A 26,696-nucleotide genomic window follows, 5' to 3' on the forward strand; every position below is an offset into this window, starting at 1 on the left:
GCCAGAAAAAACAGAGCACTGTGGAGTGCTCTGCTGTGGCGATGGGGTATATATAGACAACTCATTGGTCCCGGTTCGTGGCACCAACCGGGACTAAAGGCCTTTGGTCCCGGTTTGTGCCACGAACCGGGACCAAAGGCCTTGTGCTGCCCCGCGTCAAAAGTTTAGTCCCACCTCGCTAGTTGAGAGGGCTCGAGAGTGGTTTATAAGCGCAGCTGCGCCCACCCTCTCGAGCTCCTCTCAACTGCAGGCTTTCGGGCCTAACCGTTCTCTTTGCCTGTGGGGCCTACTGGGCCTTCTGCGGGCCTCAATCCTGGCCCATGGATGGGTTTCAAGTCGTATTCAGGCCGTGGTGACCCAGTAGGTGGCATAATTTTTTTCTCTGTTTTTTGTTTTCTCTTTTGCTTTATTTGTTTTGTTTTGTTTCTACTTACAACAAAAAACTTATTTATTTTATTTCTAATTACTTATGTATTTTACTTTAATTATTTTATTTTTAGTTATTTTACTGCTGCTATTTTTATTTAATTTATTAAGGTTTATTTATTTTAGTTACTATAGTTTATTTTATTTTATTTTATTAAGGTTTATTTATTTTTATTTATTTTATTAAGGTTTATTTATTTATTTACTATAAAAAATGAACATAGATGCGCCTATAGAGAAAATTCAACCTAAATTCATAATAAATTTCTATGAAATTCAAAGAAATTTACTGTGAATTTAGGTCAAATTCCCTGTATAAGGGCATCTATTTTCACTTTGAGAGAGCTCAACAAGGCAGAGAGGGACGGGCTTATAAACTGGTGTGAGCGCCCTTCGGTTGGTGAGGTGGGACTAAACACTGGCCGCAACTAGGACCAGCCCTTTAGTCCTGGTTTGTGGTATGAACCGGGACTAAAGGGCTGTGGGCCAGGAGCGTGGCCCATTGGTCCCGGTTTGTCCCACCAACCGGGACCAATGCCCCCATGAGGCCCGGCAGGCCCCTGGCCGCACGAACCGGGACTAATGTGAATATTGCCCTGTGACCAAAGCCCAATTTTCTACTAGTGTGGCATCCTTAGTTAACCTCTTGACGTCAAAGTCATTTGATACACAAACCCAAACTATCTTCTTGAACCGAGACTTCACTTGCTGGCAGATGTGGTGAGCCATAGTTGTCTTTCCAACACCCCCAATTCCGACTATTCGCAAAGGAAAAGGTGTGGTAGCACCCGGGACTCCCGGCACCCCCTTATCTGCCCCGTCTAGTCATTCTGAGATTCGTGCTAGGTTCGGTCTAGGATCAGATTATTTGCAGCACCCTGCCAACTTTGTCAGCCCATTTGCCTCATAGCGGAGAAGTTAGGCGTGTGTCAAGATAGCACTGAGCAGTAGATTCCTGTCTATGACTAGCTTGCCCACCCATACGGTCACTGTTCTTGATGGGTAATAAAGGAAATGGGACAGAGGGAGAGAGAAAGCATCCACGTTTCTTCTCCCGGGATTTTGGTCTCTTTCACGTGTGAGACAGGAGAGAGGGGAGTAGAGGGACAAAATCCTAAATTAACCTCGTTTGTAAAAAATATTTGAATCTGACCTTTTTTGGGCACGCCAACCAGGGGCGGAGACAGGGAGGGGCGAGCAGGGGTCAGACCCCTGCCAATCGCTCGCCCCCCTCAACGATTTTTAGCAGGTAATGCGTAACAGCCGCAACTAATTACATAATTTGCCCATTTCTTTTTGAGCGTAACATAAACCCATATAAAAACAGTTAACTAGACCAGCACCAAAGCAGAGAAGCCTACCCAATAATCCATGTACGACGGTTCTAGCTATTTTTTACCACGGCCCAGTGCCTAATCCATCAGTATGTACATGCGTGTTCTGCACTTCTCCTAGGCCATTCTTCGCCGCCGCCGCCGCTTGCCGTCAGCGTGTCCTGCTAGGGTCTAGGGTGTTTGCCGTTGCCCTTGGCCGCTACTCGACACGACAACAACACCGTCCACCACTGATCTGCAGTACGCGGTCGACGCACGGGCATGGGCGGACGGCTTGACGCAGGCGGATCTAGATCTCAGGTGAGCAGGATAGATGCAGGTATATTACACTGATAGTAGTTATTACTTTCTATGTTCTAAAATAATTGTAGCTCTACGTTTGTCCTAAGTAAAACTAATCTACATTTAATCATGTTTATAGAAAAATACGGTAAGATCAACAAAATTAAATATACATGGTGTGCATATTTTTTAAAGATTCTAATAAAACTATGGTGTTTCAAATATTGATATATTTTTCTACAAACTTGGTAAAACTTGAAGAAGTTTAACTTAGAATAAATTTAGAGCTTCAATTATTTTAAAACAGAGGGAGTGAGATTTTTTTTTTGGATAAATTACGACCTTACTATGGTTAATTAATGTTTCATATAAAACAGTAAATTAGTCTAGTAATTACGTGTCCATTTGTACTCCCTCCGTTCATTTTTATAAGTCGTTTCGGACAACTAAAATTGAGCTGTTTTATACATTGTCTGAAATGCTACAACGCCTTATAAAAGTGAACAGAGGGAGTACTAGTCAAAGATGAAGCGGAAGAATAAACAACAAATGGGGTAAATTCTTTTTCAATCCAATTGGTTCAATTTCAAGCTCCAACATCATTAGTATATTTTTTATAGTTCCAAACAATAATTTTATGTATTATCATCGATGCTATCGTGGGACTTAATATATTGTGATATTCTGTCGCTTGCGTCAACAATGGTGTCTCGCCCCCCTCATGTTCAAATCCTGGCTCCGCCCCTGACGCCAACATCTCTAACGTTTGGGTTACACGGGAAACGCCATTGTCCATGCCTGCATGAGCTTAGTTGGCGTTAACGTGGCAAAGCGAAACGCCATGCTCCTTGGCGTTTGGAGGAAACGCCATAAATCTTGGCGTTTGGTCCCTAACTAAGATTTGCTAATTGCTGACCGGCTGCATCGCTGTATGCATGCTCGGCCGCTCGCTAGCTTCTCTCTGTGCGCGTACGCATGCATGCATCCCGCAGTGGCTTAGGTAACTAGGTCGTTGTTGGCCGTAGCACTCCCATTATCAGGGTCATCTAGTTTAATTGTCGTTCATGATCTTTCACTACGTAAACGCATATATGACCCCATAATCAAATATTACCGCGCCGCATTCATGCCGGCCCAGAGCACGGAGCAGCCGACATTGATGCCGCATGATGTGACCGGACAGAGGGCGGCGCTGATCGACGCGACCTCTCGTCAGCCGCTGCAGACGCAACTTCCCGAGGAACCAACTCCGGTCGATGGGTCAATGACAGTATTGGTGATCCACACCCAAGACTGGACCCAACCACTGCACGCCTATATGACCAAGGGTGAGCTCCTCCAGGATAAAACGGAGACCCGATGCATCGTCTATGGCTCTAAAGCCTACACAATAATCACCCCACCAACCACCACACACATCAGAGGAGGCCGTAGTGGTGATCCACACCGAAGAAGATGTTTGTCAGCGTTGTATATCCCTTTGTCACGCGTATGATTTGCCACGTCAAAACGAGATTCAAATTTTGGTCAGTGTTTTTTTCCACTGTCAAGAGCTACGTGCTGTGCGTTTTGTTATAATTTATAAAATGGTGGTTTACTGCATTTACGGACACGATTGTGATGGTTTTCTGCATTTACGGACATGATTGTGATGGTTTTATGCATTTCACCTGATTCAGAACCAAAGAGGAACGTCTCAGTGATTTTGGTGCTATGTACTACCTCCGTCTAGGTGAATAAGTCATTCGCGTAGTTCTAGGTCATCGATTTGATTAATTAAATATGTGTTATATGTCATGAAAAGTATATCACTAGATTTCTACATCGATGTAGTTTCTAAATATATATTTTTTGTTACATATAATACATATTGAGATAGTTAAATCGTCAACCTAGAACTATGCGAATGACTTATTCATCGAGACGGAGGTAGTACTCCGTACTCTGAAAGGGAACTACGGTGCAAGAATGCTAAGAGCACTATAGCTAGACATAGCAAATATGACCCCTTAAACGTCCGCGGACGCGGCCGGCCAGTAACCGGGCGTGTCCGTTTTGAGCCCCTATTTATCCGTCTGCGCAGCCACACTCATTTTTTTCTCATATGTCTGGACACTTGCACATGATTGTTGGAGATGAAAAGAGAGAAATAAAAGAATGAATAAAGAAAGAGAAAAGATGGTCCGGGGTGGGGCCGCGTCCTACGTTGCGGAATGCCCAGGTGCGTCCGCGAGCCCTCATATCCTTCCCATATTTGAGATGTATATAAGGGTTCGCAGACAGCCCGGGCATATAGGAATGATACGAGGGGTCCGGTTGGGTCGCGTTTTTTCTTCTCTCTCATGTCCAGTCACTGACCGGGCGCGTCCGCAGGCGTATAAGGGATGATTTGAGATGTCCGGCTATAGATGCTCTAACATTGTAGTACAGTTGCATACAAGAGTGTAAGGATAATACACAGGACTTGGTTAAGGAATCTATCTAGTAGCACTTATGGTGGAGTATATATCGATTTTACCATTCGTGGGTCAGAGAATCTTCTTAACATAAAACAAATCATGAAAGAACTAGGGACACTGTCACGGCTCATCGCTGATAATTAACGTGCTCCGCCACATAACGTTCTACTTATCCATGCATGCATGCACGCATAGAACCTACGTCTCATGTCACTCACCTAAGCATGCTATGGCAGGTAGACGACGTGCATGCATGCGGCGATGGCAGCTAGTCAAATCTGAGCGCCCAGGGACCAAACGCCAAGATGTATGGCGTTTCCTCCAAACGCTAAGGAGTATGGCGTTTCGCTTTGCCACGTCAACGCCAACTAAGCTCATGCAGGCCAGGTCCAGACACCATGGACCATGGCGTCGTCCGTGTAAGCCAAACGCCAAGGATGTTGGCATGACCAAAAAAGTCAGATTCAAACTTTTTTAACAAACGAGGTTAATTCTAAAATTTGTTAGCACAAAAGGTTAAAGTAGAAAAATTGTCCCAAGTAGAGAGGAATTTTTTAATGAGAGAGTGGTGCTATGAAAGAGAGAGAGAGGGGAGAGAGGTGGCGCGTGTCAGGGAAAAAAGGAGCAGAGAGGTGATGCGGGAGAGAGAAAGGGGTGAGGGACTAGTATATGTAGTCAATGGGGTCATCGGGAAGTGACAGGTGATGGGGAATCTGCCTATTAATGTACAGTGTCCTACGAGATGCCCAGCTACCGCGAAAAGTTCATTCTGCACCCGAGCTCATATGCTCCCGCATGAACAGTAAAATCGAAAAAAAATTCAAAAAATTCTAATTTTTTTTGAGAGAAACATTGACAAAAGTTCTAAGTGCCTGTAAAAATTCATCATGAAATCACATTCCTGTAAGGCGTGGCAAAAAAAACAAATTCAGTGCTTCAAAATGCGTTTGAAAGTAGCTTTTTCAAAGTACTGTTTTTGTTTTTTTTGCCACGCCTTCTAGGAATGTGATTTCATGACGAATTTTTGCAGGCACTTAGAACTTTTGTCAATATTTCTCTCAAAAAAATTTAAAATTTTCTGAATTTTTTTCGATTTTACTGTTCACCCAAGCTCATTTGAGCTCGGGTGCAGATTAGCCGCGTCCCAGCTACCGTTGTTACTATTCAATTAGGCCTGCAAAACCAAACAGCATTGCAGTTCTTGGCACAGATCCCTGGGTCTCCTACTATGCATGAACGATGGTGATAAACGGGAGTCCAGACACCCGGGGTCCTAAAAGGCCGGTCTCGCACATTGACAAAACAGCAAAACCTTGTAAGTTTTTGGGCTCACTATGGACTTGATTGATTGTTGTTGACGTCATTTCTGCTACATTGACTTCGTAGCTTGCTCTCTTGCGTTTCAGGTGATCCCTCCTACTGCTAGTATTTGCAGATGCACCAAGCAATTTCAGCAACTGCCTCAATTCTTTGTCACGACCAAATATTTTTGCCTCCGCCGGGAAAGAACTAGTTTCTGGCCTGACTGACTTGTCAAACCGGGGTATTGCTTCAGGCAAGCCCATCTTCTCTAGCTGATTAGAAAGAATATCCAACCTCTTCTGGATATCCTTAACTTTATTGAAGCTACCTTGCATGACGGTTTTAAAGAAATCAATGAAAGGATAAGGGCTTGCATTACCCTCCACTGCCACCTTCCGCTCATACCACCTGAACTCATCAAGAAGGTCATCAGCATCATAGACTGCATCCTTAAACTTGGGAAGGAGCTCGGCCACACAGCGACCATGGCTCCTCCACTCCGCGCGATCAACGAGGTTGTACATTGCAGGAAGAATATCACTGAGACATTGTAGGCCACTTTGCAAGTGCAATACTTCCACCTGAGGATTTTGCTCCTGTGTACCACTCCATCTAGAGCGCAGAGATGAAATAGCCGATCTAGTCCACTGAAACAAATTGGCACACTCATTGATGCCACTAATGACCCCAATAGCATTTGATATACTCATGGTGCCTAGACTATGAAGATTTCCTTTCCTTCCTTTCTGCAAATTATACACACAGTGAGCATTATAGAAATAAAAATCATATTTTCTTGTCAGAGTAATATTGGCTGTATTTAATACTAATTCTTAGCGTGAAAGAATGTAGTAATCCTAATTCGATTTGTATAACTCACAAGAATTGTAACAATGATAAATCACAATTGAAGGCAAAATTTCCAAGAATCAATTTCTTTCAAAGAACCACCTTGTGATTGTTTATGGGAAGAGCTTGCTCACCTCGTTCCATTAGTACTAAATAGGCTTATTAACATGGCCTCCTAAAACGTTTGGGGCCTAGTTTTCAGGGAAAGCCTTCTTCATGCACTTCTATTGCGATTTGAACAAACATACATCATTTATTACACCCGAAACACTAAAGCAGAGGGGTTAGCATCTACAGCCGGGCGCCTCAAACCGGCCTCAAATGTCCGTGCGGGCGGACCGGTCACTGGTCGGTAAAAAAACCGACCCACCCGGGCGCCTCAAACAGACCAAGCGGCAGCAGGACCGGGCCGTCCGGCGGCTAAAGGTCTTGATCGTGATCTCCGATTCCTCCACCTCCTACGACGACGATCCACCACCTGCCACGGACGCCTACAGCTGCACCGGCGACCGGAAGGGCAAAGGTTCGGCGACGAAGTGGTGAAGAAGCTCTGCCCCTCCTTTTTATATTACGGTTTTTAGTTGTTTTAGTTTACAACATGTACGACGATGGACTGTGGTGGTCTTTTGGATGATGTAAAGTGGATTATGTGCATTTCGGTGTCCGTTTGCTGCGGATTTCTATATCTGTTGTTTGGATGCCCCTCTGTTTCATTGATGATCTACATAGACTAGTTTCACGTTCCATGCGTCGTATGGATTTAGGGTACCGGATATGAGGTACACGGCTGTGCGGTCAAGAATTTGAGGTGCGACCGGTCACTGTCCGCGGACACGCCCGGGCGCGGCCGTGGATGTATAGGGCGCCGGATTTGGTAATCGCGTCTGTAGATGCTCTTATCATCCCCCAAAAAAGTACAGTTTGGACTAGAGCGGCCCGTGGTACACACCTGATTCGGCCAAACAAAAGTCAGCAAACTTAGTTCTGAGAAAATTGAGCATGTTTGTAGTCCAAATCTTAGTCATTTTGCATACCAGACGTTGTGCTCACATGTAAACTTAAGCATACACTCCCCATGAGATGTTTACTTGTCTCAAACTCTATACAGATTTGTAACTAATTTTTCTGATAACATTTGCATGGTGCACGTACCAGTCAGTGAGGGAACATAGTAATAAACGGAACTAAAAGTTGGGTGGTGTCCACTCTTCGTCTCGACGCTGAACCGGATGCCGCCAAATCTGAACGAGATAGGTATGGAGGTTAATTACAGGTGCCCAAGCGCGCACTTTGGCAGACCGATCGATCGCTGCGAAAGAAAGTGAGGTGCTTACTGGTTGGGGGTGGGCGTACGACCGGCGCGCTCCAGGCAATGATCCGGCCGGACCTGGAACTCGATCTTTCTTTCTGCTCTTCCGGTCCTTCACGATGCACAATGGGGTGGGGATGGGGATGAAGCGATGAAGTGAGAAGAGCGGGGGATGGGGGGCGGCAGTTTCCGAGAAATTGCGTGGATGTTGCTGTGATATTATGCCAAAAAAATAGGATCAGAAAAGTGTGAAGCGTCTGCACACTGGAAAAGCTGGACATAGAAAAATCGGTCATAAGAGCGTCTACAGTTGGACTCCTCAAACTCCCTTGTCTGCCCGGGCGGACAACCCTTTCACCGATCGCTCACAAAAACGTAACCCAGCCTCCCGGGAGGAATCTGCCCGATCACGGGCGGACTCGATCCAATGGGAATCAATTGCGTTCGTGCAAATTTGGATCCAGCGCTAGGAGAGCGACTGTTGCCTCACCGGATGCGGTGCGGTCCGTCTAGCGCCCCAACGCGAGGGCGGTGGCACGGCCCCTCCGATGGCTCCTCTTCCACGCGACGCCGGGCTCTAAATGGCGACATGCAAAGTCTTGGCCCGGACACTAGTATGGAGCGGCGTGCCAGCCGTGCTAGGCACAAGGCGCAAGCGGCAACTGCAGCCCTTGCGACCGAGGGCGCGGAGGCGGGGTCGCACACCGCCGCAGAGCCGATGTGGGTTGACCGGCACCCCCTGGCGCCGCATCCAGTCGTGGGGGTGTTGGGCTCTGACCACGAGGGGTCTATCGTGGACCTCACCTAGACCGACGACGTCGAGGCCACGAACTCCGACGAGAAAGAGTAGGGGACATGAGACGGCGACGCCTGGTGCCCATAAGGGACAATCCGTGTCCCATGTCCTACTCTACCTCGTCGGCGACCGGACCTTCACCTCGCGAGTCTCACCGCTGCCGGACATGGGCACGGAAGGGGGAACAACAAGGACGGTCGCCAGTGAAGATTAGACTAGGTTTTACGTTACATGTAATTGTATGGATCGAAATATTTGCTAACAAGGTATCCGGCCGTGGAGAACATTTAAGGATCGACCGTTACTATCCATGGACACACCCGGGCAAGTCCACATACATTTAGGAGGCCGGATTTGCTAAGTCCGACTGTAGATGCTTTAATGGACTACATGATTTGGTGGACCCTTTTATTTTATCACTAACTAGGTACGAACATGTACTCTAAAAAGAAACTAGTTAGGTACGCAAACATATAAAGTACTATAACAAATAAGTAGGAGTAGTTTATTTCGGCGGCGTGCCATTCACCCAGTGAGAAAATGCACGTACACAGTACATCGCGCCTCACCTTTGAAGCTTCACGATACTACCGACCCAATTCGCGCTAAAAGTTTATTTTTAAAACACAGTACAAACGCAAGCATTAAAAGATTGCTTTAAAACATTCACATGCTGTGGCCTTTCCGGGCTTTAGGTCAGGGATTAGCATCGACGAAGGTTCCTCGGAGCACGCCAACCACCGATCGTGCGCGAAGGAAATGATAGCCCACTATGGAACAATTTTCGTATACAGTATTCCAGCTAAAAAAATGAACATTTTCAAACCCTTCGCGCAAAGGGAACAGCAGCACTGCATGGTTCTTAAAGCGATCATGGGCCTGGTTGAGAGGAACGGCTGAATCAGTCTTTTTTCTTGGCCAGGCTCCAACGTGTGCAACGTGGCACAAGGCTGCAAGCATTAGGAACCATGGAGACGATACACTTTGGCCATAACTCCTCACTCCACTCCACCCATCGTCCAAACCCTCATTCTCTCACCACCCCTTCTTTGTCATCGATGGTCGGCTTCCTATGTTTACCCCCTGCCTACACTAGTGCTCACCTCTAGTGGCTCATTGGTGTTAGACGAAAAAAGGTTCCCCGCTTTATATTACGAAGTAACCAACCGATACAACCAACGATAGGTGCTGGGGCGGAAGCAGACACGCCCAAAAGAACCAGAAAGAAAGTACAAAAGAAACAAATGCCAACAACAGTGGATCGACACAAACGAAGAAGCCTGCGCCCACCAAAAATCTCTCACCGAACTCCTAGACTCCGAAGCGCCGGTACCAATCAACACCTCCAAGAAGGGACGCGACGATGATGGCGCTGCTGCCAAGGGTTTCCCCCGGTACACGACGAGGGGAGAGGAAGGGTAGCCCCCGACGCCCTCCAGGAAGGTCCGGCGGCACCCTCAGGCGCCACAGCGTCGGTGTCGGAAAGGCTGACAGGGATTTCTCCTGATCCCAACCTTCACCCCAGGGCTCCGAAGCCCACCACCAAACCGACCCCCACCCTGCGCCAACATGGTCTTGAAGCTTCCACGCCGTCTCAGAACGGCACCACGAAGTGCGGTCTGCACAACGAAGAAGAGGAGCCGGGACTAGCGGCAGCAACACCGTCGGCACGCGGGAGCGATCCTGAACTGGAAAATAGCAAAATTGGCTTGCGGGGACGCTAAGAAGAACACGAGTTCCTACACATGTGTCAGCAACAACAGTGTGTGTGTTGATTCCACCACCCACAAGCCATCGCGAATGGAGGCCGTGGTAGGTTCCTTCCCTTTTGCTTCCTTGTGCATTGACATAAGACCTCACATAAGAATCAATTGTATACTAGCAATTCTAACTACAAACAATTGTTCCAGATATCGGTGAGTGCAGGCGCCTTGCCAATCCTTGCGGCGATGGTATATGCAAGAACACGCCGGGAAACTACAGCTGCTCATGCAATTATATGACGAATGGTGTTTGTGTGCCAATTCAAAAAAAGCCTTCCCGTTTTCAGGCAATGCCTGTTATAGGTAAGTTCGTGTGTGCTGTATGGTGAGGACCAAAGTAAAATCACTTGATTGGACACCGTACGAAACAATACAAAGTCTGTACCAACATGATAGCCTGATTTATTTTCTTTAGAAGCAAGCTGTCTTTGGTCAAATTTCTAGTCTCTCCGTTCGCAAATATATATGATTGTTTTTTTTACAAATTAAACATTTTAAAGTTTGAACATCACTACTGAAACTTTTACTAATAATTGATAACATAAAATTGATAGTACAAGATTCATTATGGAACATACTATTATAATGCATAGTTGTTTCTATTTAGAAAAAAAATATCTTTATAAATTATTATGTTCAAAACGATTATGTGTCTATGTTCAAAACGATATACATGTGCCATAGACGGGACTAATTGGTGTTTTTTCAATTTCTCTTCAACATAACACTTTTAAGTGGTCACTACTCATCGAAATTAATTCATTTTGAAAAAATACCTCTTGTAGGTGCAAGTGTGGGACTTGTCGTCCTTGTGATTTTTGTAGCCTGTGCATGCTTGATCCAAGAGAGAAGAGAGCTACGGAATATGAGACTCGAAAACTCGCTGGCGTGGACGAGCTTGCCTGCACACGGTATCACGATGCGTCCGTCCAGTTCGGGATGCGTGATGCACGACGTATTCCTGGACGCGGACGTGAACGTATTTAATGCGTATACGTGACGGCTAGAGACGCCGTTGCAGCGGATTGTGACGGTGACGCCGCTTCGTCCTGTATCACATGTATGGAACTTCATATGTATTGATACACACAAAAAACATGTGTATTATTTTGCCATGACGACATAATTTAAACTGCCATGGCATCAAATTTTAAGTTTGCCATGGTGTATGCAATATATTTGTCATGATTAAAATATAAAAAAATAACTACACACGAAAAATTACCATGGTACAATACAAAGGTGAACATGGTTAAACGGAGAGTGGCATTTTGGCACATGTGAGCGCGCGCTCATGGTTTTTAAAATGTGTTTTAAACATATTTTGAAATGTCAAAAAATTTCAAACAAAAACTTGACGTATACATCTCAATATTGTACATGCTCACAATGTTGTTTCGCGAAAAAGACAACTTATCTGTTGCATGTGAAAAAACAAAATCCGGTGTTAAAAATGCTTTTCACAAGACATCCTTCCGTCTTTTTTACACAAGCCACAAAAAATGAAGGTTTTCTCCGAAACTTGACGCGCACACATATAATGTCGAGATGTATGCGCCAATTTTTTTTTTGAATTTTTTCACACATTGAAATATTTTTTCGCGTGCAGAAGCGCGCGCTCCCGGGTGACAAAAAAATAGATATAATTTTTTTCTGAAATTGTGATGTATCAAACCTAGTCGACTATTCTACTCATGTGTGAAGTTTCGTAAAGAAATGAATCCCATGGTATTCTTAGTAAACAAAATATAATTGGGACCATACTATCATCAACAATGCTTTTAATATAGTTTCGATTTTCTCATTTTCACCGAGATTACCATGGTTGTGATTTCCTCGTGGAACTTCTTATCAGTTGACTAGCTATGCATATTACAAAAAAGTTTTTTTTTGTTTTTTCTAGTATTTTTATACTAGTCATAAGGGGTACGCGTGGAACCATGTTCACAAAATCCACGTCTTGGCAAAAATTCATTTATAAAACATATGTGAAGTTTCATGGCAAAATTTCATTTTGAAACCATATCCAAAGTAATAAACAGTTGACACGGAAATATTATTATTTTTGAAACATATGCCTCTAATAAAAGTTGCCATGGAAAAATTCGTTTCAAGATCTAAACATGTTGTAACAAAAAATATTCAAACCGTTCGATCAAAACATTTGCGAGAAATTTGATGATCCGCACTTGAACTCTAATAATAGAAAAATGGTATTCTTGGCTCACCCAAGGCAAGCGACTGGGCGCGTGAGCCTCTTTTTCGCGGGGATGGATCCGCGTACTGCACCTCGCTAGCTGTCAATCACCCAATAGGAACCATATTCGGGAAACAGCATTTCATTAGTTTGCATGCAAACAAATTAGATATATGGGAGTTTCGCAAAAAAATAATAGATATATGGGAGACCGAAGCTACTCACTTTGACCGCTGCGTGCTGCTCCTCGCTAGCAGAACCATCCATGCGTCCGTCACGGCGACAGCCAGCTCCGTCGCGACGGCCCTCCTGGCCCACATCGGTATACGAAGCCGTATTTCCCTCCGTCCATAATTTCCTCCTCCACGTGACCTTGTACTATTGGTCCACAAACCAGGAGCATGCGAGCTCGTCCGCCGTATCGCTGCTCTCATATGAAACTGGCCTACTTTCGGCAGCACGGTGGCACAATATTATTTGAAGAGATGAAGTCACAGCAATGCCATGCATTCAAAATTTTCTAGAAGAAGAATTGCAACAAGCCACGAACAGGTTTAGTGAAAAAACAAGTCATTGGTGGGGGAGGCCATGGAACTGTCTACAGGGGGCTTCTCAAGAGTAACACTGAAGTAGTAGTCAAGAGATGCATGATTCTCTTGATGCTCCATTTTGACCCAATAAAATCCATCATTTGTCGAAAAAAAAAAGATGCATGACGATCGACGAGCGACACAAGAAGAATTCGGCAAAGAAATGCTAATACTTCCCCAGATCAACCAAAAAAACGTCGTGAAGCTCCTCGGGTGTTGCCTAGAGGTGGAAGTCCCATGCTGGTGTACGAGTTCATCCCAAATGGCATGCTCTTTGATCTCATCCACAACAACCATGGCTGGCGCATCTCCTTGACCACTCGCTTGGGGATCGCCCACGACTCTGCTGAGGCACTCTCCTACCTTCATTCAGGGGCTTTGACTCCGATCCTCCATGGTGATGTTAAATCTTTCAACATCCTTCTCGACGATAACCACAAAGCTAAAGTCTTCGACTTTGGCGCCTCCATCCTTGCACCAACCGACGAGTCACAGTTTGTCACACTTGTGCAAGGAACTTGTGGGTACCTCGACCCGGAATACATGCAAACATGTCAGCTGACAGACAAGAGTGACGTGTACAGCTTTGGTGTTGTTCTTCTGGAGCTGCTCGCATGCAAGAAGCCATTTAATCTCGATGCCCTTGAGCAGGAGAAGAGTCTATCAATGATGTTTATGTCTACGATGAAGGAGAATAGGCTTGAGGTTATGTTGGATGATGGGATCAAGGACGAGGAGAACATGGAGATTCTTGAGGAGATCGCGGAGCTGGCAAATCATTGTTTGGAGATGTCCGGTGAGAACAGGCCCTCAACAAAGGAAGTTGCAAAGAAGCTTGATAGGCTGAGGAAGGTGATGCATCATCCATAGGCGCAACAGAAGCCTGAAGAGATGGAAAGCTTACTTGGGGAACCCTCGGCAATGGTCCACTCGACCATTGTCAGCGATCAATATCTCAGCATCGAGAAGAAAGCTGTGACAAATCTGCAATCAGGGCGTTGAGTATTCGCGCCTATTTTTCTTTTCAAAACAATCAATCAATTTGTATATGTACGTTATCTATTTCTCATTATCTTTGTCAATTGCACTGTTGACCTAACGACATTACGATCACAAACAGCTACATATGGATAACACATGTGTCTAGTAGAAGTAGACGTAGATGAACAGAAATCTGAATCTAGATAATTTTGCGGTGGCAGCAAAAGGCACTAGTAGAAGTAGATGGAGTTTGTGGCGGCAGCACACGGGTACAGCGGCGGCAAGGACGGCAGCGGGGGCGGCCAGGAGGGAAAGGGGTAGCGCGTGGCGGCGGTAGAGGCCCGGCGGTGCGAGGAAGATGGCGCAGCGGCGGCAAGGACCTGCAGCGGCTGCGCGAGGGCGGAAGCTAAGGTTAGGATTGGAACCTATCTGATACCATGTAGTTTGGCAGTGCAACACACGATGTTTGATCGGGTGCATAACACACGTATATATGTACAAGAGTAGCCCACGGCCTCAACTATACAACAAAACAGGAGACAGGGCCGTTAGGAAAAGATCATAATCATATACATGCGATTGGCCTATACATATATTCAACAGAAACTACCCCGTACTTGTTATATATACACCCCCATGAGGTGAATACAACTGTTTTGCACCAAATATTCTTTCCACATTGGCCACGGTGAGAAACTTTTTTGTTTTTTTTTTGGATTATTTTGGAAGATGGAAGTGAGACTTTTTTTAAGAAAAGTTTTTTCTAGATTTTTTTAGATGGATGTGATGTCCACATGATGCAAGAAAGTTTTTTATTTTATTTTGAGATGAAGGTGAGGAGTTTTCTTTTCCTTTTTTTTCTTAAAGATGAAGAAACGTACGCATAGTTTCCTCTCAAGCGGTTCCGAAAGTTTTATGAATTCAGAGAGGACGTGCCCTCATTCAGAATAGTCTCTAGGTCCGCTGATGCTGTCAGCATGTCTCACTCAGGCTAGCTCAGCCAGAGATGTCGCTTTAAACTCTTCATGTGTTATTTTTTGTATACTCCTCAAGTGGGTGTTCTAGATTGAATTTATTATGAAAATAAAGTCTCGGTCAACATTCACTTCTAGAATGATTCCTCTGGATCTCCCACAAGGGTAACAATGCCAAAAGAAACCGCATCTTCCACGCAAGGTGGTAAGACTCGATGGTGACATGACCTTTGAACAAGTTTCAATCGACGCTAACTAACTCCTCAATTCGTCTGCAGAAATTTCTCATCGTTTGGAAACTACCGGTACTCATCCATTTAACTGTAGCCCCAGAGTAACGCCATGGTCAGCTAGGAAGGAGCTCAGAAGGTAGCATACGTACGTCCACACCGCTACCCGTTCACCGGCAATGACGAAGCTGAGGTATTCTCGGTTTCTTCTTTCTGGCCATATTTTCCTCATCCTTTCAGTGATTTGGGCGCTGGCCACGGCCGACGTACCGGCAGGCCAGCGTTCCGGTTGCCCGGCGAAGTGCGGCGACGTCGACATCCCGTTCCCGTACGGCGTCGGCAAGGAGTGCGCGTTACACGACGGCTTTAACCTCAACTGCACCACCGTGGAAGGCGTCGAGATGCCTCTTGCGGGGCATATCCAGGTGATTAAGATCTCTTTGGCTAACTCCACAGCCACGTTGAATACCACGGCGATCTCGTGGAAGTGCTATCACCCAGCCACTGGCACTATGAACTCCGAGAAAGGATGGTTGAACCTCACCAATACACCTTATTGGATATCGGAGGTGGATAATACAGTTATCGTCATCGGGTGCAATACTCTCGCTTATATGAGGAGCTCTGCTGTAAGTATCTTTTTTTAGAACTCTTCTGTAAGTAGTACTCCCTCCGTAAACTAATATAAAAATGTTTATATTATTATTTTAGTTATCTAAACGCTTTTATATTAGTTTACAGAAGGAGTATTTGGCTTTCTTATACTGAACTGATCCGGGTGAAAATGTTTGGATAGCCAGGTTTTTCTAAATTTATTTCCAAGGTGCAAAACCTGCCAGATAGTAGTGTATCTATGCTTCACGAGCTTGTATGCATTCTTCCTAGCTACTGATTCCACCCGGTACACGGGCGTAGCCTCGTTCTTAATATTCAGATAAGAGAAGGCTTTGCTGGTCAATAAATAATTTATAATTATACAAAAAATGCTAACTTCCAAACGTTTGTCATATAGGGATAGATCCAAACGACTCGTCTACCGTTTGATAGAGATCGCTCATTTCTCTGTGCGCCCATGTTCCCTTCCGATTTTCTTTTCCCTCCCCGCACACCCACCGTTTCATAGCCCGGTTCGCTTGGCGAGAGTCACGGCCCAGTACCCCTCCTGTCATTTTTATTTTGCGCACTCGCTAGCCAAAAAATTGCTGAACAAGGTTTAGATCCCTCGACCTCATGAATGGCAACGCAGTGTAATAACCATCTGGTCTCAGTAGTTGTTGTAGTTGATTACTAGTTAAATTGATTTTATAGATTTGTAAAGCGGATTCTGCTCCCATTCAATATGGATAGAGGTGCCGCTGCCCTCGAGCGAATTTTTTGAGAATTTTTTTTTTGAGAAAAATTAAGGCCTAAATCCATACGCTATTCCATATTTTCATGGATTTTTAAATGAAAAAAATTTGTTGCGCTGAGTGAGAATCAAACCTAAGTCCTCACATGTGGTAACTTTGACCCTAAAAAAGTTGTTAAAACATTCTTCGATAACTTTTGTTGTGGATAGCATGATAATTTACGCATCGCACATCTGATAACTTACATGCAAAAAACGATGTTAACTTTAAACCGGGGATTTTTTCTGTTGAAAACATATCCCCGATAACTACTTGTAAATAACATGATAATTTACACATTCAGAGCTGATAACTCAAGTATAAATACAATGGTAACTTTTGACCTTGGGATAAAGGTTATTGTAAAATATACCCTGATAACTTCTATGTAAATAACTTGATAATATATGCAACGTAGAGCTGGTAACTTACTTAGCCGAAATGTGGTAACTTTTTGAGCCGGGGATTTTTTGTTGTTGAAAAACACCTCCAGTAACTCATTTGTAAATAACTTGGTATATACGTATAGTAGATCTGATAACTTACTTAGCTCAGACATGATAACTTTCTTGACCGTAATAAAAGTTGTTGAAAGACAAACATCCGGTAATTTATGTCTAAATATCATCGTAATATATGAATTAAAGAGTTGATAACTCACGTATAAACACCATGGTAATTGTGACCCAATAAAAAAAATTGTTCTAAACATACTCTCAATAACTCTGGTGTAATTACATACAAACGCCATGTTAACTTTCACCCGTGGATTTTCTTTCGTTGAAACATTCCTCAGTAACTTTCTGTGTTATATCATGATAATTTATGCATTGTACACCTGATAACGTACATATAAACAAATTGATAACTTTTTTATCCGAGCACAAAAAGTTGTTGAAACATACCCCGGTAATTTCTGTGTAAATAAGATGGTAATTTATGCACCACTGACCTAACAACTTGCATATAAACACATTGATAACTTTTCACCATAGGCGAAAAAAGTAGTAAAAATATAGTGTAAATAGCATGGTAATTTGTGCAACAGACACCTGATAACTTACATACAACATATTTGATAACTTTTTACCCATGAGAAAAAAGTTGGAAACATGCCCTGGTAGCTACTGTGTAAATAACATGGTCATTTATGCATTGCAGACCTCATAGCTTACATTCAACCACCATGGTAATTTTAATTTCGAGGAAAAAAGTTAAAACATAACTTCTCCCGCAATTTCCATGTAAATTTATGGTAGTTTTACGCACCACAGACCAAATATCTTAAGTTTAAACACCACGGTAACTTCCATCCAGGGAAAAAAGTTGTTGAAACATACACCAGTATAAAGTTACCATACTGCCCCATGCTAAAGTTATCATGTTTCTCATGATATAGTCATTATAATCTTCTCATACTGTGGTTACCAGGCTTATCATGGCATAATTATTATGTTGCTCATGACATAGTTATCACGCTGGTCATGCCAAAGTTACCAACCCAAAGCATATTATTATTGCTGATATGACAGAAAAAAGAAATGTTCAAATAATCATGTTTATGTGTAATGGATAACAACTAAAAGTGGCTTAGTTGGGTTTTGGGCTCAATAGCAATTGAACAGACCTGGGTTCAAGTCCCCTTTCTAGCACTTTTATTTTCTTTTCATACTGTGTAGCCAAAAACCAAAAAAAGCACTAGCGATTTACTATTGGCATCTATGGTTTTTGAGAGAAGCAAAACAATTGGTGAAATCGATCTTGGGGCGATAGTGATCACGTGGGGAACGACTCATTCGGATTTATCCCTAAAATCAGAACGTTTGAAAGTTAGCACAACCCATTATACAATAGTTATATGTACTTTAATTATATTATGCTACTTATTCTAAATGAATACTTAATAATTATATTCACTTTTGTTATAATATATTGTACTACTTAAATTCAATGAACACTTAATAATTATACAATAATCATTTGTATTTTAATTACATGCTACTTATTTTCACTAAATAATTAATAATTATATGTATTTTTACATTTTGTCTTACATTATTAATCCAAATATTCATGATCATATAACCAAATATCATTAAAATATATTGCGATAAATTCTATATCCTATATATACCTAAGAGAATCATCCCCACTATCTTATTTATCTCAACATGCAAGCATGCCACCTCACCATATAATGATGAATGGGATAGCCTAGCTCAATATGCATGAAAAAACTCACTACAACATTCAACCATGCATGGGAAGATGCTTTCCATTCGATTATTCTACTTATATTCAATAAATATTTTACAACTATACATAATCAAATATAATAAGTGATATAGAATAAAATAAAATAACATAAGACATGATCCCTGCAGGAAAAAAAATCTTGTTAAACACCCCTGCAGAGAAAAAAAATCTTGTTAAACACCATTTCATTCAGGCTAGAACTCCACCAGTTATACTACTATAGAATAAAATAAAATAACCTAAGACATGATCCCTTAACTAGTACTCCATCCGTTTCTTTTTAGTTTGCATATAAGATTTGGTCAAAGTCAAACTTTGTAAAGTTTGACTGACTTTGTAGGAGAAGATATCAACACTCACACAATGAAATCAATATTATTAGATGCTTGATGAAATTAATTTTCATAGCATATAACCTTAGTATTGTAGATGTTGATATTTTTTCTATAAAGTTAGTCAAACTTTACAAAATTTGACTTTGACTAAATCTTATATGCAGACTAAAAAGGAACGGAGGGAGTACTAGTGCAAGTTTGGTTCAAGACATAACACATACATTTTTCACGTGCAGTATGTCATAGGTTGCTTCTCCACGTGTGAGGGCACCGCCCTGGAGAATAACACATGTTCTGGTGCCGGCTGCTGCCAAGCCGATGTCCCCAAAGGCATACAGTATTATGAGGGCTATTTCAACGGAAACTACAACAACACAAAAAATTCACAAGACATCAGCTGCAGCTACATAACAGTGATGGAAAAAGCAGCTTTCAACTTCAAAACTAGCTATGTCAAATCCACAGTGTTTTATGATACATACAAGGGCAAAGTTCCTATTGTCCTGAACTGGCAAATAGCAGAATCGGCTTGCATGGACGCTAAGAACACAAGTTCCTACGCATGTGTCAGCAACCACAGTGCGTGTGTTGATTCCACCACCCACAAGCCAGGTTATCACTGCAAGTGCTCTGATGGGTATGAAGGCAACCCTTACCTCGCCGGTGGATGCCAAGGTTCCTTCACTTTTGCTTCCTTGTGCATTGACATAAGACCTCACATAAGAATCAATCGTATACACTGTTTAGCAATTCTAACTACAAACAATTGTTTGGTTCCAGATATCGATGAGTGCCAGCGCCTTGTCAATCCTTGCGGCGACGGTATATGCAAGAACACGCTGGGAAACTACAGCTGCTCATGCTACCCAGGGAATTATATGACGAATGGCATTTGTGTGCCAATTCAAAAAACGCCTTCCCGTTTTCAGGCAATGCCAGTTGTAGGTAAGTTCGTGTGTACGGCGAGCACCAAAATAACATCACTTGTGGGCAATTAATTGGACACCTACGAAGTACAGTAATACGGAAGTTTGTACTAAGATGATAGCCTAATTTGTTTTCTTTAGAAGCAAGTCATGTTTGGCGAAATTTCTAATATCTCCCGTCATAAGTATGATCAGTTTCTTTTTATCAATCAAACATTTTAGAAGTGTGACCATCACTGTTGAAGATTTTACTACAAATTGACAACATAAAATTGAAAGTACTAGATTCGTTATGGAATATGCTGTTATAATGCATGATTGTTTTTTAATTGAAAACAACGCATATTCATAGAAAATGATGGTCACTTTTCCTTCAACATAATACTTTTATTATAACTGGCCACTACACATGAAAACTAATTCATTTCGAACAAATACCTCATGCAGGTGCAAGTGTAGGACTTGTCGTCCTTGTGATTGCTGTAGCTTGTGCATGCTTGATCCAAGAGAGAAGAAAGCTACGAAATATGAAACTGGCCTACTTTCGGCAGCACGGTGGTACGATATTATTTGAAGAAATGAGGTCACAGCAAGGCGCCGATGCATTCAAAATCTTCTCAGAAGAAGAATTGCAGCAAGCCACGAACAGGTTTAGTGAAAAACAAGTCATTGGTCGGGGAGGCCATGGAACTGTCTACAAGGGGCTTCTCAAGAGTAATGTTGAAGTAGCAGTCAAGAGATGCATGACAATTGACGAGCAACACAAGAAAGAATTCGGCAAAGAAATGCTGATACTAGCCCAGATCAACCACAGAAATGTCGTGAAGCTCCTCGGGTGTTGCCTGGAGGTGGAAGTCCCCATGCTGGTGTACGAGTTCGTCCCAAATGGCACGCTCTTTGATCTCATCCATGGCAACCATGGCTGGCGCATCTCCTTGGCCACTCGCTTGGGGATCGCCCATGACTCTGCCGAGGCACTCTCCTACCTTCATTCGGGGGCTTCAACTCCGATCCTCCATGGTGATGTTAAATCTTCCAACATCCTTCTCGACGATAACCACAAAGCTAAAGTCTCCGACTTTGGCGCCTCCATCCTTGCACCAACCGACGAGTCCCAGTTTGTCACACTTGTGCAAGGAACTTGTGGGTACCTCGACCCCGAATACATGCAAACATGTCAGTTGACAGACAAGAGTGACGTGTACAGCTTCGGTGTTGTTCTTCTAGAGCTGCTCACATGCAAGAAGCCATTTAATCTCGATGCCCTTGGGCAGGAGAAGAGCCTATCAATGATGTTTATGTCTGCGATGAAGGAGAATAGGCTTGAGGTTATCTTGGATGATGGGATCAAGGATGAGGACAACATGGAGATTCTTGAGGAGATCGCGGAGCTGGCAAAGCATTGTTTGGAGATGTCTGGTGAGAACAGGCCCTCAATGAAGGAAGTTGCAGAGAAGCTCGATAGGCTGAGGAAGATGATGCATCATACATGGTTGCAACAGAACCCTGAAGAGATGGAAAGCTTACTTGAGGAACCCTCGGCAATGGCCCACTCGACGATTGTCAGTGATCAGTATTTCAGCATCGAGAAGAAAGCTGTGACAAATCTGCAATCAGGGCGTTGAGTAATCGCACCTATTTATTTTGTTTCAAAACAATCAATCAATTTGTACATGTACGTTATCTATTTCTCATTATCTTTGTCAATTGTACTGGGACTTTGGATCGCATTATAGTCGACCGAACGACATTACGATCACAAACGGCTACAAATGATGCCTGTCCATATGAAAGAACTGCAGATACATCACAAAGTTGAAACCATCAACTAATTCTCCAGTATAAAACCTAGTGTTACAGCAGGTTCAGACTAGTTGTCAGTTGTCACATACCAGATTCACGGAAATATTTACATTTACAGTTACAGCTGTGGTTATTTACAGATTTTCATCGAGGGGTGATTACTTGCAGACTATAACCGATGCCGGGCCTTAGTTTATACACTAGTTTATACTAATTGTTTATATACAACCGATGCCAGACTACAACAGATACGATCAATGAAATAGCATGGTGACTGCCGGATCTTCGCTGACTGATCCAAGAACCTGCTTTATTCCAGATCTATTCATTGGTTCGATGAAGGAAACATCAGAGCTAACGATTATGCTTGAGTATGAGGTGAGGATATAAGCATCTCTGATGACGAAGCCCTTGATGATGGGCAACGGGAAACCTTGTCCAAGATACGAGTTCACATAGGGCACGAACAAATTTTTCAGGACGATGCGCATCACACTCTGACAATTTAACAGGATTAGCATCAGTTAAGAGTATCAGAACTCCAGAAGGAAAGAAATTATGTTCAAATAGGTAAAATTAGGTATATTGAAATATGAGTGCAGCTCCATTAGTAACCACTGGTTTATCTTTTGGTGTCAGGTTTAAGGACATCTCAGAAGGCATTTTCTGTTATACAATGGTGTTCCTTCAATTACTTAGCATCACATAATCTTTCATAAAAAAGCCAGATATCTTACTAGATATGAGGTACCAATTTCCCAGCTCATAGCGCTGGCATTTAGATTAGGAATCTCCCCTGCTACATCTTACTAAAGGGTGCATTTGGGTGCAATTGAAGGCCCTACCACTGGGAGACAAAAAGCTGAAAATGTGAGGCAAAAATTACCTGCACTATACCAGTATGAAGTTTGCCAATGTCACTCCACTTCAAGTCGAACGAGAAATAATTTAACTCAACCTCTCCCACAAGATTATTCCCAGAAACACTTGCACGTCCAGAAACAGCAACTGACTGCAAAAGCAATATGTAATTACAATAAGAATAACAGTAAGAGATTGAGAAAGATGCATATGTTTTCATGGAGATACAAACTTCCAATTATTCAATACAGCAAAGTTTAGTTTAGTTTAGTTTGATTGTTGAGCATATCAAACAGCAAAGTTTAGTTTAGTTTGATTGTTAACAGCAAATCATTGAATGGAATGTTGATTGCCGAGCATATCAAACAGCAAAGTTTAGTTTAGTTTAGTTTGATTGTGTGAAAAGTTGAAATATTGAGAGCCTGAAGCAACATAAAAAGGTATACTTTAATACCACCCAGATGGTGCATATGCATTGTCATTTCACTCCAATAGATTACCTTTCATAAACTGAACAACTAGGATAGGAACACACAAAATTAGTGAAGAAGAAAAACTCACCAGTGATATGCATGCAACTGGAACTATATCATCAGAACCCAATACAATTACTATGACATCTAAGTCCACTGTGGTGTCAATTCTACCCACATTAATCCTCACAGAGGGAGGTGATATAGCAGAAATGTTCAGCAGCATATCCTTGTTTGGATATTTACGGTACAACCTTGGAATCAAAAACCTCCAGCTAGCAGTGTTCAAAAGAAACTGATCGGGAACCTTGTCCACCAAATGTTGTAGTAAACCAGCCTGAATGACGAAAGTAATCGCGTCAATCAGAATAGGCTCACTGGTACGTAGTAGTATAGATGAAACATAGAAAACGTCTAGGTTCAAGTTAGCAACTCTGCACTCACATAGTCAATAAGAATACTATTCTTTTTAAAAAGGAAGAGAAAAGGAACAAATTTACAATGATAAATGATCATAGTATACCTTGAAGTAGAGAGCTGAAACCGAGTTGAAAACATCTTCGTCCAATGAAATCCACAGCATGTTTGAGGAGCTGCCAAGGGCTGGTGCAAGTTTGGTATCACCGAAATTTATATCACTCTGAGGAGCAGTTTTATCAGATGGAATAAATAGTCCATCTATATCAAACTCAACAGAGGAACTAATGAAGCGTGGATCATTAACAAATGTCACATTCATAGCAGCGACTCTATCAACATTAATTTCCTTTGGAAGGCCTCCTAGGAAATGGTCGAGCTTTGATGCACTCTCCACTATTTTGTTCGTAATCGCATTTTCCACAGATGATCTGATATGATTGCTAAAAGCATCTATGAATCTACAAAAAGTAAGAGGATACATCAACTGATGTGGATTCAATAACATCTCATTAGAATTCGTTTGAAAATAAAAACCCTAGTTCACTTCAGATACATGTCATGACAAGAGTTTTATATAGAAAAACCATACTCAAAGGAGTTGACAAAGTATTAAAAAATATGGAACTGTGAACCACGTACCCTTGATAAAACCAAGAGGATCCTCCATTCAGTGTTATGTCCAAGTCTTTCATATAACAGCCACATTCCATAACAAATAGTTTTAGTGATCCATTTTCATTCTTCAGCCCCATGGAAACCCCAACGTCCATTCCTTCAACCTTAGTGAAAAGGATTCATGAATACACCTCGTACCTTCTTCCATATACATGTCAAGGGTGTCTACTACTAAAAAGTTACAAAGGTAAAGGATGTGTAACTATCACATATGTCGCACAACAATGAACAAAACAAAGGTGTAAGGTTTGACATGTTAAGAACACTTCAAAGTAAATGTAAAACTTACATACATAAAACTGCAATTGTTTGCAAAAAAGGCATGTAATGTGAATCCAGGTAATTAGTTGCTTGTGCAAGCTTTTAACTTAAAGAATTTCAAAAATAAAAGTAACTCGCTTTTTGCCTTGTTCAAATGAACAACAAGCTTATCATCATATCAATGATTTATGAGGCATATGGCATCTCTAAGTTACCGTAATGCTGTTTAGTTGCTTGCTTCTGTCTATGTGTATAGCCACACTTAATTCCTACGAATTTTTACGAGTTAGATTTTATATTGTAAGTTCAAAACCCCATTGTGCTAAAATGTCATATGCTGGTCAAATCAATCCTGCAGGCTGACCAAATTGAAGCCTAAGTAAAAGAGTCATGCTGCTACCAATATGTAGCCAAGATATGAGTATTGTTTCAGTTGAAGCTTATGTAAAACAATCATGCTGCACTAATAGGTAGGAAAAATACCATTATCCCATAAAATAGTTATACTACTGAATAATATACATAGACACCCATGTACTTACTGAAGAAATGAAACTTTCTTTACAGCCCCATGTATATAATTCCCATGTAAAACATGTTGATAAGTATGAATTAGTTCTCCGATAACTAGGTTTACGTCTATTCTTGAGGATGCAATTACCTCTAATTCTGAGCATTATTAACACTTTATGAACCAATCTAGTGCCTGAAGCCCGTCGGTCGTGTTACCTGAATCGAAGCATTCCCACTGTCAGAGATCTCAACGAGCCAGGAGCTGTACGAGTAACTCCACTCCATGGTGAGGTTGACGCTGGACAGGGACGCGGCCACCACGACCCCCGTGTCGCCGGCGGCGACGGTGGAGTTGGCGACTGCCACGCCGCCAAGCACGATGCGGGAGGCGACCGTGCGGACGGCGCCGATGATGGGGATGCTCACGGACCGCTCGATGTCGGGTACGCTCAGATGAGCGAGGGTGTCGGCGGCTCGGGGCACGAGCAGGTCCTTGGCGAAGTCGAGGCCGGACTGGGAGATGACGGCGGAGATGTGCGGCGAGGCGGCGGCGGGGGAGGGAGTGGAGAATAGGAGGGTGAGGAGGAGGAGGAGGAGACGGGCGACCATGGCGGCGAGGGGGATAGTGTTCGCCGGCGGCGGCGGAAGTGGGTGGCGTCAGGGAGAAGAACACACGCGCGGCGGAGGGGAGCTTGCGAGCTCGCGACGGCTTTGACCGGCCGCGGCTTCAGTGAGGAGCGATTGGGGTTTGCCAGGGTTAACGTGGCGCAAACGTGGCTCGATTGGCCACCCGTCCACATGTGTTCTTCTTCTTTTGCCGAGGATCGACCCGTTGGCTAGGCAAATGAGGTAGCTGCCAGCCCATTCGAGTTCGAATCCCGACTCGGACACTCGATGTTCACGGAGTTTCTCCTATAAAAAATGCCAACAAAGGTTAGTCCTTGGGTTGGTCTTAATTTTAGTACTCTCGTTCTTTTTCTTTTGTTTAAGAAATGGTAGCCATGTGAAAGAGCGAAAAGTTGTCAATGCAATAGAAACAACACGATAGTTCTCATCAAAATGTGTGTCCCGTGAATTTGTCTTTGGTGGATCTGCTCTGATTTGATCGTTGTCCGTCTATGTTTGTGTGTGTTCAGGTTGCATCCTTTCGATCTACGCTACTCTTTATCGGCGTCGGTTGCTGTCCTGTTGTGATGGTCCTATGGAGTCTTAGCATGACGACTTCCCGACTGTTTACTACAACAAGTTTTTCCCGGCTCCGGCAAGAGAGGTGCGATGACAACGGCGCGCCTT

At 43.0% G+C, this 26,696-nt stretch overlaps 2 protein-coding genes and 2 pseudogenes across 2 annotated transcripts; 2 read left to right on the forward strand and 2 right to left on the reverse strand.

Annotated features, from left to right (window-relative positions):
• The window catches only part of LOC123120654 (disease resistance protein RPP8-like), a 31,134-nt pseudogene extending 24,602 nt beyond the window's left edge, over window positions 1-6,532 (reverse strand).
• Window positions 6,533-6,973: 441 nt separating this feature from the next.
• Window positions 6,974-14,309, forward strand: LOC123120655 (putative wall-associated receptor kinase-like 16; annotated as a pseudogene).
• A 1,243-nt stretch (window positions 14,310-15,552) lies between these two features.
• On the forward strand, window positions 15,553-22,221 carry LOC123121888 (putative wall-associated receptor kinase-like 16). The gene is made up of 4 exons (XM_044541983.1): window positions 15,553-16,121; window positions 19,708-20,146; window positions 20,252-20,416; window positions 20,845-22,221. Exons 1-4 carry the CDS (start codon window positions 15,672-15,674, stop codon window positions 22,020-22,022), a joined length of 2,232 nt encoding a protein of 743 aa, XP_044397918.1. The 5' UTR covers window positions 15,553-15,671; the 3' UTR covers window positions 22,023-22,221.
• On the reverse strand, window positions 22,213-26,169 carry LOC123121889 (putative BPI/LBP family protein At1g04970). The gene is made up of 6 exons (XM_044541984.1): window positions 25,620-26,169; window positions 24,594-24,733; window positions 24,058-24,412; window positions 23,623-23,871; window positions 23,087-23,212; window positions 22,213-22,697 (listed from the first exon to the last, which is right to left on the reverse strand). The coding sequence occupies exons 1-6, from the start codon at window positions 26,010-26,012 to the stop codon at window positions 22,455-22,457; spliced, it is 1,506 nt and encodes a 501-aa protein (XP_044397919.1). The 5' UTR covers window positions 26,013-26,169; the 3' UTR covers window positions 22,213-22,454.
• Between the last annotated feature and the right edge of the window lie 527 nt (window positions 26,170-26,696).

Source organism: Triticum aestivum, chromosome 5D, assembly GCF_018294505.1.
Source record: "Triticum aestivum cultivar Chinese Spring chromosome 5D, IWGSC CS RefSeq v2.1, whole genome shotgun sequence".
Classification (NCBI taxonomy): Eukaryota; Viridiplantae; Streptophyta; class Magnoliopsida; order Poales; family Poaceae; genus Triticum; species Triticum aestivum.